Source organism: Bufo gargarizans, chromosome 8 (assembly GCF_014858855.1).
Source record: "Bufo gargarizans isolate SCDJY-AF-19 chromosome 8, ASM1485885v1, whole genome shotgun sequence".
Taxonomy (NCBI): domain Eukaryota; kingdom Metazoa; phylum Chordata; class Amphibia; order Anura; family Bufonidae; genus Bufo; species Bufo gargarizans.
The window spans coordinates 110,242,031-110,255,047 of NC_058087.1; the positions used below are offsets into that span (position 1 = coordinate 110,242,031).

Consider the following 13,017-nt stretch of genomic DNA (forward strand, 5'->3'; position numbering starts at 1 on the left):
AAGGTCAGGAGGCAGAAGATAAGCTTTGACAATCACCTATTGTGAATGGTGGATCCTGTGTTGTTATCTGTGTATATAGGTGATGTGTATGCTTTCTAATCCTGCCTGCAGTGATAAGCAGAAAAATGCAGGCTGTAGGCATAGTGGCCAGTGCAACCACAGGATATTTCCTTTTTTAAATAACACCACCAAAATTATTTAAAATATATTTAACATAAAAAAGTGATTTATAAACAATAGGTTATTTTCTGGTGACATATTCCCTTAAGGTTTCATTCCCTTAAGGTCTATATTTTGTGGTCCACTAAACATGGATCTGAAAAATATGGATGACATAAGTGTTGCAATTCAGAACAAATGGACGGCACTGTGCTTACTTTAGGATCCGGGTGCCCAGTCAACAGGTTGGATCCTCATAGAAATATAATGAAAAGACCAGCACTCCGTAATTTCTTCGCTGAGAAAGAACTTCTATATTCGTCACCCATACGTGACGCGCGTTTCGGCACAGATATGCGCCTTTGTCAAATAACAGGTGATAGTAGCTCATTCCCACATATACAACACACCATTTAAATACACCTTTTGAATAACCCGCCCCCTAATCACGTGAGTGGTCATATGACTCTAGCTGAAGGCATCCGCCCCCAGTCACATGACCAGTCACCTGATTGTGACATCATGTTGCTACATGACACCAGCATAAACAAAACTCAATCTAAAAAGAGATAGAACAAGGCAGAGTATGTATCTAAATTTATATATTTCTATAGCATCTGAGTAATTAAGTCAGCGATCTATTATAGAACAAGATACAAACATATATAGTTCATCATCATACGTTCCACAAGCTGATTCAAATGAAGCTGTTCAATGAATATTCCTAATTTAGACTTTTGGGGGCAAGCGTCTTGAGCCGGTGGATCCAATATGCTTCACGTTGGTGGAACATCTGGATCCGATTTCCTCCACGTCGAGGTAGGGTCACTTCCTCTATAATTTGAAAACGCAATTGTGAGATGCGATGATTTTTCTCAATAAAATGCTGAGGGATAGGTAACAAAATATTCTCTTTCCTGATTGTAGATTTGTGTTTCCCCACTCGGTCTTTTATGCGCATTGTTGTCTCTCCAACATAACATAACCCACACAGACATTATAGTAAGTAAATGACAAAACTGCTGTCACATGTAAAGTGACCCCGAACTGGAATTTGTTGTCCTGTGTGTGGGTGTGATATGGTGGAGCCCTTAATAACGCTTGAACAATGGACGCAGTTCAGACAGGGAAAAGTTCCCTTCCTGACTGCAGAGAGAGTGAGCTGTCGCAAAGATGTCCTGTCACTACCTATATCCGCCCGGGTGATCTTGTGTCTGATGTTTTTATTACGTTTGTAACACGTTTGTAACACGTATGGGTGACTAGGATACAATCTTGCGACAGCTCAATCTCCCTTATTGTCTCTAAAAAATGTTGTGTATCCCTAAGATATGACAGGGCCTTTTTTGTGAGAGGGGTCAACACTTTATCAAGAAATATTGCAGGGGGAGAAAGGACTGAGTCCGTGGCTCAACTATTGGGCGTCCAGGGGGCTGTTCCAAGGAATTGTGCACCTTGGGGAGTGTATAAAATACGGGTGTCACAGGGTGTTGGTTGATTAAAAATTCAGCTAACTTTTTATCAATGACATGTTGTTTCAAGTTATCATCAACCAAAACCTGTAGTTCCCACTTAATTGCCCAGACTGAATCCCCTGCAATATTTCTTAGACATTCCGATCAGACAATTGTCCCAGTATTTCCTTAATATAGTAATCCTTGTCTAGTATGACAAGGGCTCCCCCTTTATCCGCGGGTTTAAAGATCTGGGAGTCATCATCTGTCTCTCCTCAGCGGATATTGAGACCCCTTTGTCCTTTATGGATTACATTAACAGCATAAGACCTGAATTGAAATTTACCCTGCACCAAGATTCACAACGCGTGTCCTTCCTTGATACATGGGTGATCAGGGGAATGAATAACAGGATTACAACTGATTTATATGTCAAAGAAACAGACAGAAATAGCCTGTTATCATTCCACAGTAATCACCCTCCAGCCGTAAAAAAATCATTGCCATATTCGCAATTTAAAAGAGTGGCCAAAATTGTAATAGATTCAGAAACACGTAATCTTAGGATGCAGGAAATGACAAAAAAAAAAATTGTGGACAGAGGTTACCCCTCCCAGCTGTTACAGGAACAGAGGAATAAGGTAGAAAATCCTATAGAACAACAAAAAAGACAGAGAAAGGACAGAGAGTACCACTGATTGTAAAATACCATCCCTGGATGGATCGAGTAAAAGCAGTGGTTAACAAACACTGGAATATCCTACAAAGATCATATCCCACAATCCAGGAATTTAGGGAATTACCTATGATGTGTTACAAACGTAATAAAAACATCAGACACAAGATCACCCGGGCGGATATAGGTAGTGACAGGACATCTTTGCGACAGCTCACTCTCTCTTCAGTCAGGAAGGGAACTTTTCCCTGTCTGAACTGCGTCCATTGTTCAAGCGTTATTAAGGGCTCCACCATATCACACCCACACACAGGACAACAAATTCCAGTTCGGGGTCACTTTACATGTGACAGCAGTTTTGTCATTTACTTACTATAATGTCTGTGTGGGTTATGTTATGTTGGAGAGACAACAATGCGCATAAAAGACCGAGTGGGGAAACACAAATCTACAATCAGGAAAGAGAATATTTTGTTACCTATCCCTCAGCATTTTATTGAGAAAAATCATCGCATCTCACAATTGCGTTTTCAAATTATAGAGGAAGTGACCCTACCTCGACGTGGAGGAAATCGGATCCAGATGTTCCACCAACGTGAAGCATATTGGATCCACCGGCTCGAGACGCTTGCCCCCAAAAGTCTAAATAAGGAATATTCATTGAACAGCTTCATTTGAATCAGCTTGTGGAACGTATGATGATGAACTATATATGTTTGTATCTGGTTCTATAATAGATTGCTGACTTAACTACTCAGATGCTATAGAAATATATAAATTTAAATACATACTCTGCCTTGTTCTATCTCTTTTTAGATTGAGTTTTGTTTATACTGGTGTCACATAGCAACATGATGTCACAATCAGGTGACTGGTCATGTGACTGGGGGCGGATGCCTTCAGCTAGAGTCATATGACCACTCACGTGATTAGGGGGCGGGTTATTCAAAAGGTGTATTTAAATGGTGTGTTGTATATGTGGGAATGAGCTACTATCATCTGTTATTTGACAAAGGTGCATATCTGTGCCGAAACGCGTGTCACGTATGGGTGACAAATAAAGAAGTTCTTTCTCAGCAAAGAAATTACAGAGTGCTGACATAAGTGTTGCATCTGTTTTTTTGTGGACCCATTGACTTTAATAGGTCTGTGGTCTGCATCTTGTGGCCAAGAATAAGATATGTTATATCCATTGTGGAATGGACATATGGATGCACAAAGCACAGTGTGCTTTCCACATCCATATATCTGTTCCACAAAAAGATAGAATATGTGCGCAACATATAAACCACGGCCTCACTAAACTCAATGGTTACACCAAAAAAAAAAGATGCAACATGGATGTCACACAATATCATCTGGGGATCAGTGTTTTGGAGGCAGCAAACTACATATAGTTGTGTGCATGAGGCCTTAAACTGTAATCCAATACCAGGAATAAAAAGCTTACTTATTTTTTGAATCGTATAGAAATTCGGAATATTACCAATATGGAAAAAGTAAGAAATGACAAAAAACAACATTTTCTTACAAATAACGTACAATTTCAAATTCAGCTGGTCCAACAAGTTTGGTTAGATCATCATATTCATCTGGTGACATTGGCAAAAGTGATTCCGCAGTCTGAAGTCGGGAAGGATGTCTACAATCAAGAAAGTAAACAATTAGCTACATTAACCCTTTCAGCCCTGGAGGTTTTTGTTTGTTTTTGAATTAACATTTTTCACTCCCTGCTTTTCTTGGGCCATAACTTTTTAATTTTTACTTTCACATAGCACTATGATGGTTTGTTTTTTTGTGGGAAAAGTTGCACTTTCTAATTCCACCATTTAATATTGCATACGATATAGTGGGGAGCTGAAAAGAAATGGGGTAAAACTGAAAAAAAAAGAAGCAATTCCACAATAGTTTTATGGGTTTTGTTTTTACCAGTAAAACTTACCAGTTACTTTCATTGTCCAGGTCAGTATACTGTATTTTTCGCCGTATAAGACACACTTTTTACGGCGAATGCTGCTGATTTTGCCGAGTTTTCAATTCTGCTTTTATAATGACAACGGGGCCCGTGCAGTGACTGTATTCTACTACACGGGCCCCGCTCACTGTATAATTGTATCTCTAATAGTAAATTGTTATGCATATAATCGCATAATGAGCGCTGTGTATTACTTACAACTACAAGCACTCGCCGCTCGGTAGGTAGCAGAGAGGAGGGAGGAGGCAGGCTGGGAGGACGGACGCTGGCAGCGTGAGTCATACGTCATGCGCCGCCCACTTTATGAATGAAGCAGGCGGCGTGGGCACATGATGTATGACTCACGCTGCCAGCGCCTGTCCTCATCCCTCCTCTCTGCTACCTACCGAGCGCTTGTAGTTGTAAGTAATACACAGCGCTCATTATGCGATTATATGCATAACAATTTAGTATTAGAGATACGATTATACAGTGAGCGGGGCCCATGTAGTAGAATACAGTCACTGCACAGGCCCCGCTGTCATTATAAAAGCAGATGCCGGCCCCCAACCCGTGTATTGAGGGTCATTCACTACAGGGACACTTATGGAGGGGGATCTGTGGATGACACATAGCATAAGATATGCTATATATGTGTCATCCACAGATCCCCCCCATAACTGTCATACACAGATCCTCATAACAGTGCCATCCAGAGAGCCCAATAAGAGCCACCCACAGATCCCCCATGTGCGTCACCCACAGATCCCCATGTGCGTCACCCACAGATCCCCCATAACAGTGCGCCATCCACAGATCCCCCATAACAGTGCCATCCACAGACCACAATTAGTTCAAAACCCACCAAAAGCACACAAATTTTTCTTATTTTCCTCCTCAAAAACCTAGGTGCGTCTTATGGGCCGGTGCGTCTTATAGGGCGAAAAATACAGTAATTACGGAGAGACAGTATAGTTTATCTTTTTATACTGAAAACAACATAAAAAGATAGAAAAATATTATTTTTATCTTTTTGCAGCCATATTCAAACTTTTTTTGTAGTTAAATGTATGGAGCTGTGTGAGGGATCATTTATTTTCATTTTCACTTATACAATTTTGGGATGTGTACAACTTTTTGATAACATTTTATTTACATTTTTTGTGGGAGGAGAAGCGACCAAAAATTGGTAAATCGGCAATTTTGACTTCTTTTTCCGATTTGCCTTTTCTGTATGGGATAAATATTTTTATATTTTAATAGTATGGGCGTTTACACAAGCAGTGATGCCCACGATGTTTATTTTTTTATTGTTTATTTTTATTTTGACTTTGGGGCTTTATTTTGACGCAGTGACGTCATCAAAGGTCCTATTCCTCAAAGAAGATGACATGAGGGAAGAGATGCCGGCTGTGCGAACAAGTGGATTAAGGTGAGTTAAATTATTATTTTTTTAACCCCTCCAGCCCTATTTTACTTAGCATTCTGTATTCAGAATGCTATTATTTTCCCTTATAACCATGTTATAAAGGAAAATAATACAATCTACACAACCTTGAACCCAAACCTGAACTTCTGTGAAGAAGTTTGGGTCTGGGAACCAGTGTCTGTTTTTTATCACGCACGCGCGATGAAAACAACAACAGAACGCAATCGCAGTCAAAACTGTGGGTTTGCCGCTACGCATCCGGACCTTATCCGGACACGCTAATGTGAAAGAGGCCTTATATTTTTTACATTTTTTAAAATATTTCCTCGCTAGGTGAAACGCACGTTCTGGGTTTTTGCGCTCTCCCAGATGCCATGGGCACATCTGACCACAGTATCTGAAGGGTTAAATGTCCTTGTTCGGCATTATAGCGATTGCGGTCATTATCCAAGGTGTCTGCTGTGTGAAACAGCAATACCCAGTTGCTATGGCACTTGTTCTGCTCTGGAGTTGGCACCATCTTTAAAGACCCGACATGTGACGTAGTATTACATTACATGTTGTGAAGGGGTTATGCTAACTTCCGGATCTGATATTTTTTGCCGCAAAAAACAACAAACATGACAAAACACAGGTCCCAAAAATACCACCAAACTGCAAAAGTGCTAGTAACATAGTACATAACATAGTAACATAGTGCTGTATTTAATAATTACCCCCTTAAGGACCAGGCCAATTCTGGGATTGTTTTCTTGTGACACAATGTACTTCATAATAGTGGTAAATTTGAGTCCATGTGCTTCACGTTTATTTATTTAAAAAAAAATCCAAGATTTACAGAAAATTTTGAAATATTTCCAATTTTTGAAATTTCTCTGCTTTTAATATAGATAGTGATAGCCCATACAATAGTTATTACTTAACATTTCTCATATGTATACTTTATATTGGTATTATTTAGCAAATGTCATTACATTTTTTTAGGATGTTAGAAGGCTTTGAATTTTAGAAGCAGTTTTTTTTTATTTCCAGTAAACTTCAAGTACCCTTTCACAGGGCCCCGCGATCTTCCTGCGCTGCGTCGCCGATGTCCTGCCTCTCTCCCTGAGAGACGACGCACGCGGCATCCCCGTCTCCCAGGTAACAGGGGGCGGAGCGGACCCGACCCCGCTGCTGCTGTCTGTGCGGTCGGCGTTCTCCGTTCCCCTGGCAACAGTATCAGGCTGAGCACCGAGCTGGCCACTCGGTGCTCCGCTTCTGTGTCTGAAAGGGTCATGTGACGCTGGCCACGTCACATGACCTTAGCCTTTCACTATTTATACAGGCAGCCTGCTGGCCACAGGTTGCCTGCGATCTTGGTCCTGTGCCTAACTGCTACTACTCAGTGCTTCTGCTACTCTGGATTTTGACCCTTTGTGTACTGACATGACCTCCAGGTTTGACCCTTGGCTTGTACTCTGACCCATCCTTGCTATTCCTTGTTACGGTTTTGTCCCTAGGTGTGTTGGTTACCATCCTTGTTATCCCTGTTTGCCTACCTTAGTGTTTATCTTTGGCATTTCAGTATTGCTCCTGACACTTTACGAGACTTCATATCCATCTGCAGGGTTCCCTCCTACTGCCTCTGCCTGGCTATATTCTGTCTCTGTCCACTCTACCTCTCTGCACTTATAGAGGTTAGGGACCGTCCCCCAGTTATGCCTCGTCGCTTAGGACGGGTAGTGTAAGTTGGCAGAGACAGAGGCGTGGGTGGCAGCTAGTGGGTGCACTTCCTCTTCCCCATTCCCTAGTTCATGACAGAATCGCAGGCCTCATCTCCCTATGGACCCCCTGCAGAGCCTTACTGACCATGTCCAGAACCTGGCGCAGATTGTGCAGGATTTGAGGGAGAGATTACAACTCCAAGAATCCGCTCAATCTCTCCCTACTTCTGATCTACCAGTACTTCAGGCAGAACCCCATGTCAAACTGCCTGATAGATTTTCTGGGGACCGCAAGTGTTTTTTGACCTTCAAGGAGAGTTGTAAATTATACTTCCACCTGCGTCCGGGTCCGATCAGCAAAGGGTGGGAATTGTTATTTCCCTCTTACAGGGGGACCCTCTAGAGTGGGCATTTTCTTTGCCTTCCAACTCTCAGTGTCTTAGGTCGGTTGATGCATTTTTTCAGGCCAGTAGAGAATTACTACACTCAGTTTCGTAAATGGTGCGTTCCTTCTGGCTGGAAAGAACCGGCGCTCAAAAGCCAGTTCAGGTCCGGACTCTCTGAGAAACGTAAGGATATGCTGGTGTGTTATCCCTGTCCCGAGTCCTTAGAGGACGCTATGACCCTGGCTATTAGACAGATGTTAGGGGAGAGACAGCAGGAACATTTATTTCTTTCACAGACTGTCCCTAACCCTGAATCTGTTCCAGTGGGACCCAGGGTGGAAGCTCCAACTGAAGAACCTATGCAATTAGGTATGACCAGAAGGTTACAACGGCGACAATAAGGTACATGTTTTAACTGTGGTGGCACTGATCATTGGGTCCGTCAATGTCCTAAGATCCCTCCCTTCCGAAAGGTAATGCATTCCTGAGGGATCCAAAGACAAGGTACTTTCTGTGGTGGTAAGAAAAATGGTGCTGGTTCCCATTACTGTTGTTTTTGGGCCTAATGGTTCAGGTAATGCTTCTATTGATTCGAGTTCTGCCGCTAGCTTTCTAGATCTAGGGTTCACCCTACAAGTGGGAATACCGGTGTTAACCTTGTCCACTCCTATAAGTCTTGTAGCCATTGACTCTAGTCCTTTGCGGGGGTGGGGGCGGTCAGATATTGCACCCCAGAAATAACCGAATCCCTAGTCATACTGGAGAATTTGCCCGTTGAAGTGGTCTTAGGAATGCCGTGGCTCCAAAGGGTAAAAGGGTATCAGCCTGGCCAAAAGGAGTAATAAGGGAGCAGGTCACCTCCTACAGCATCCCTAATCCTCTCCCTGACTCCTCACCGTATGAGCGGACCCCGATAGTAGGACGGCTCATACTCTGGATTCCTAGACCCTGGTAATCCCTCACCAAGGAGCAGGGAAGAGACGACCCAGTCATAGAGGAACAGGAGTCTCTATTTGAGGCCAGGCTGCAAGGAGAGGGGAACACATACAGCATATGGAGTTGGCAGGTAAGCGAAACCCATAGCACACTTACCTGCCACAGACACACTGACTGGAACCAGTGCACAAGTGCTGCTGTCCACACCCTGAACATAACCCACGCAACCCAAAAGATAGGAAGGGAAAGAGACACCATAATAACATCAATGACCACAAGGGTGGCCCTCACTGGACAGATGGTAAAAGCCAGGAACAGTGAACCACCAGCATACACCAAGGGTGGAGAAAAACTCAGCTTCAGGCATCCAGCAGAGGCTAAATAGCCCCAAGCAGCCACACCCACAAACCCAGTGTTCACAAAACACTAGGAAGGGAGTTAACCCTTCCAACACCAGACAGAGGAAGGAAGCCACTTAAAGGGGAAGTGCACACACAAGCATACCAAACCACACGTTACCACCGGCAACAGCATGCGTGATAACCATATCATGGCACTCCCCCAGAAGGCCAAAGACACTGCCACCACATGCTCTCAAAGCAACACATTTCTGTGGGCAACTGCAGGTGTGGCAACAGTGTCACAGCGCAAACCAAAGGCCGTGACAACTGGGCTATGGGGGAATTAGAAAGGTGGGGTCCCAACTGTTCCTCTTGTGTATCCATAGTGGTAGTGGGGTTACTTCTAGCCCTATGGCCATTCCTTCATATATTGAAGACTTCCGCAATGTTTTTTCTACCTCCGAGGTCGAGGAGCTTCCACCCCATTGGTCTTACCATTGTGCTATTGAGTTGGTGCCGGGATCCAGGTTTCCCAAGGGTCATATTTTTAACTTGTCTGGGCCGGAACGTGGTGCCATGAAAGATTATATTAAAGAGAGCCTAAGTAAGGGGCATATCAGGCCATCTACTTCTCCTATGGGGGCTGGTTTCTTTTTTGTTAAAAAGAAAGACTGTGGCCTCAGACCCTGTATTGATTACAGACAGTTGAACAAGATCAACATTAAAACTCAATATTCCCTCCCTTTGATTCCTGACTTGTTCAATCAGGTTCTTGGAGCATCGTGGTTTTCTAAACTTGATTTAAGAGGGGAATATAACCTGATTCGTATCAAGGAGGGAGACTAGTGGAAAACTGCCTTCAATACTCCGGAGGGACATTTTGAGTACCTGGTAATGCCATTCGGACTCATTAATGCCCCAGCAGTTTTTCAGAATTTTATGAATTACATCTTCAGGGAATTTATCGTCAGGTTTATGATTATTTATCTGGATGACATCCTTATTTTCTCTGTGGATTGGGAGTCCCATATGTCCCATCTTAACCCCTTCACGACTGCAATACGTTTATATACGTGATATTTGCACATGCCCCGTGCAGCTATCACGTCTATAAACGTCAAACCAGCTCTTTAATCCAAGCGCTGAAAAGCGCTTGGATTGCAAAGCGCTTGGATTAAAGATTCTGCTCCTGCACTGCTGCTGTCACGGATAGCATACAGTGCAGTAATGCCGGCAAGGGACCAATCAGAGTGGCCCCTTGCCGGCAATCGATCCGATTGGTTAGTCTGTGCAGACTAACTAATCGGATCGCGGCAGTGAAAAAAAATGCCAGTTTCAGGCTCTGATCTGCGCTCTGCAGATCAGAGCCTGAAATCAGGTAGTGTCTCTGTGCCCCCCGATCTTGCGCCTCCAACACCCCCCTGTCTGCGCCTGCCCCTGATGCAGTTCCCCCGCCCCATCCATATTCATGTAGTCTGCCCCTGATGTGGTATGCCCCCTCCCCTCGTGCCCAGCCTCCCTCAATGTTGGCGGCCGTACCCCCCTTCCAGCGCTGCCCCCGGTCCCTCTGCTGTGTGTGATGGCGGCAGCTCCATTCCTGAGCCGCCGCCATCAGCAGCGAGTGTCAGCTCTATGCTGACACTCTGCTGTAACCCAATAGATGCTGCGGTTGCAGCATCCATGGGGTTAATAGAGGGAGGGAGCTGTGATGGCAGCTGTTGCCACCTACAGGGCATCTAATAGTATTATACTCTGCAATGCAAGAGCATTGCAAAGTATAGTACAACCATCAGCCCCACTGGATCTTCATGATCCAAGAGGGACTTGATAAAAAAAGAAAGTAAAAATAATAAAAATAAAAAATAACTAAATAAATAAAAAAATAGAAATTGCCTTTTCCTATAAAAATAAATAAAAAAATAGAAATTGCCTTTTCCTATAAAAAAAAATAAAAAATACACATATTAGGTGTCACCGCGTACGTAATGACCGTCTCTATAAATATATGACATGATAGACGCGTCCGATAAACACCATAAAAAAAATCAAAAAACAGTGCCAAAAAAGCTCATCCCGCAAAAAATTATACCCTATAAGACAGTCGCCCAAAAAATTAAAAAGCTATGGCTCTCAGACTATGGAGACACTAAATCATAATTTTTTTGGTTTCAGAAATGCTATTATTGTGAAAAACTTAAATAAGAAAAAGTATACATATTAGGTATTGCCACGTCCGTAACAATCTGCTCTATAAAACTATCACATGACCTAACTCCTCAGATGAACGCTGTAAAAATAAATAAATGAAAACTGTTCCAAAACAGCCAATTTTTTGGTCACCTTGCCCCATAAAGTGTAATGATGAATGATCAAAAAATTCTATGTACCCAAAAATGGCACCAATAAAAACCTCAACACTTTCTCCAAAAAACAAGCTCCTGCACAAGACGATCGGCAGAAAAATAAAAAACATATGGCGTTCAGAAAACCAATCCAGCAAAATCTGCCTTCCAAAAACCGTATGGCATTCCTTTCCTTCTGTGCCCTGCCGTGTGTCCGTACAGCAGTTTACGACCACATATGGGGTGTTTCTGTAAACCGCGGAATCAGGGTAATAAATATGGCGTTTTGTTTGGCTATTAAACCTCAATGTATTAAAGAATTTTTTTTTATAAAATGGAAAATCTGCCAAAAAAGTGAAATTTAGAAATTTCATCTCCATTTTCCTTTAATTCTTGTGGGTTAAAGTTTGTAAAAATCCGTTTTGAGTAACTTGAGGGGTGTAGTTTCTACAATGGGGTCATTTATGGGGGTATCCACTATGTAGGCCCCACAAAGTGACTTCAGACCTGAACTGGTCCTTTAAAAAGTGGGTTTTGGCAATTTTCTTAAAAATTTTAAGAATTGCTTCTAAACTTCTAAGCCTTCTAACGTCCTAAAAAAATAAAATGACATTTCCAAAATGATGCCAACATAAAGTAGACATATGGGGAATGTTAAGTAATAAATATTTTATTAGGTATCACTCTCTGTTTTAGAAACAGAGAAATTGAAATTTGGAAAATTGTGAATTTTTCTAAATATTGGGTAAATTTTTGATTTTTTTTTATAAATAAAGGTGAAATATATTGACTCAAATATATGACTATCATGAAGTATAATGTGTCACGAGAAAATAATCTCAGAATGGCTTGGATAAGTAAAAGTGTTCCAAAGCTATTACCACATAAAGTGATGCATGTCAGATTTGTACATTTTGACCTGGACACTAAGGCATCAATGACCCTTGGTCATGAAAGGGTTAAACTTGTGCTTGAAGTTCTCAGAGAAAATAAGCTATCTGCCAAGTTAGAAAAATGTGTGTTTGGGGTACAAGAGATTTGTAACTGGGTTATGTTCTTAGCCCTGTAGTAAGGTGCAGGGTATCGTAATGGATGGCAGATACGTGTCACCGAGGTTCCTGGCCTCGGTGAGGTAAGAGACAGATTTTATGTGTTAACAGCAGAAGCTGTTGACACCTTTAATACTTAGTGTGGCTGCAAAGCCAAATCCGGGCTGGCTCTTATTGGGAGTAGGTGAAGAGTTGGGCGAGTGTCTACTCCCCATGTTCCAGGACCAGGTTTTGGAGCTGGGATTTAAATTCCCAGGCAGCAACCCCAGCTGGGAGGAGAAGGAAGGAAGTCACTGTGAGTCTGGGAGATTGTTTGCAGTGTGTGGAGCTAAGGCCTGGACCCTGACACAGGAGTACAAAGCACCCAGCATCCTGGTGGAAATCTTTATGTGGCTGTGCGATCGGCCAGGACAGGACTCATTCCAATAAAGGAGCCAGGTGAAGCTTGCTGTTATTTTCTGTGTGAACTAACACCAAGTGACTGTTCTGTTTTATCTGTTTGAGCAACTGAGAAATAAATGCTCTTTATTCTTTATTACCTGGATTCCGTTTCCCTCTATACTGTACCCACAGACCTGTTTACCAGAG

At 42.6% G+C, this 13,017-nt stretch overlaps 1 protein-coding gene across 2 annotated transcripts in view; it reads right to left on the reverse strand.

Moving 5' to 3' along the window:
• STAT1 (signal transducer and activator of transcription 1) overlaps positions 1–13,017 on the reverse strand; it is a 1,065,817-nt gene that overhangs the window by 53,276 nt on the left and 999,524 nt on the right. For both annotated transcript variants that reach the window (XM_044304320.1, XM_044304319.1), the window contains one exon: positions 3,832–3,931. In XM_044304320.1, coding sequence (XP_044160255.1) covers positions 3,832–3,931 — 100 coding nt within the window. The remainder of the gene's footprint in view (positions 1–3,831; positions 3,932–13,017) is intronic.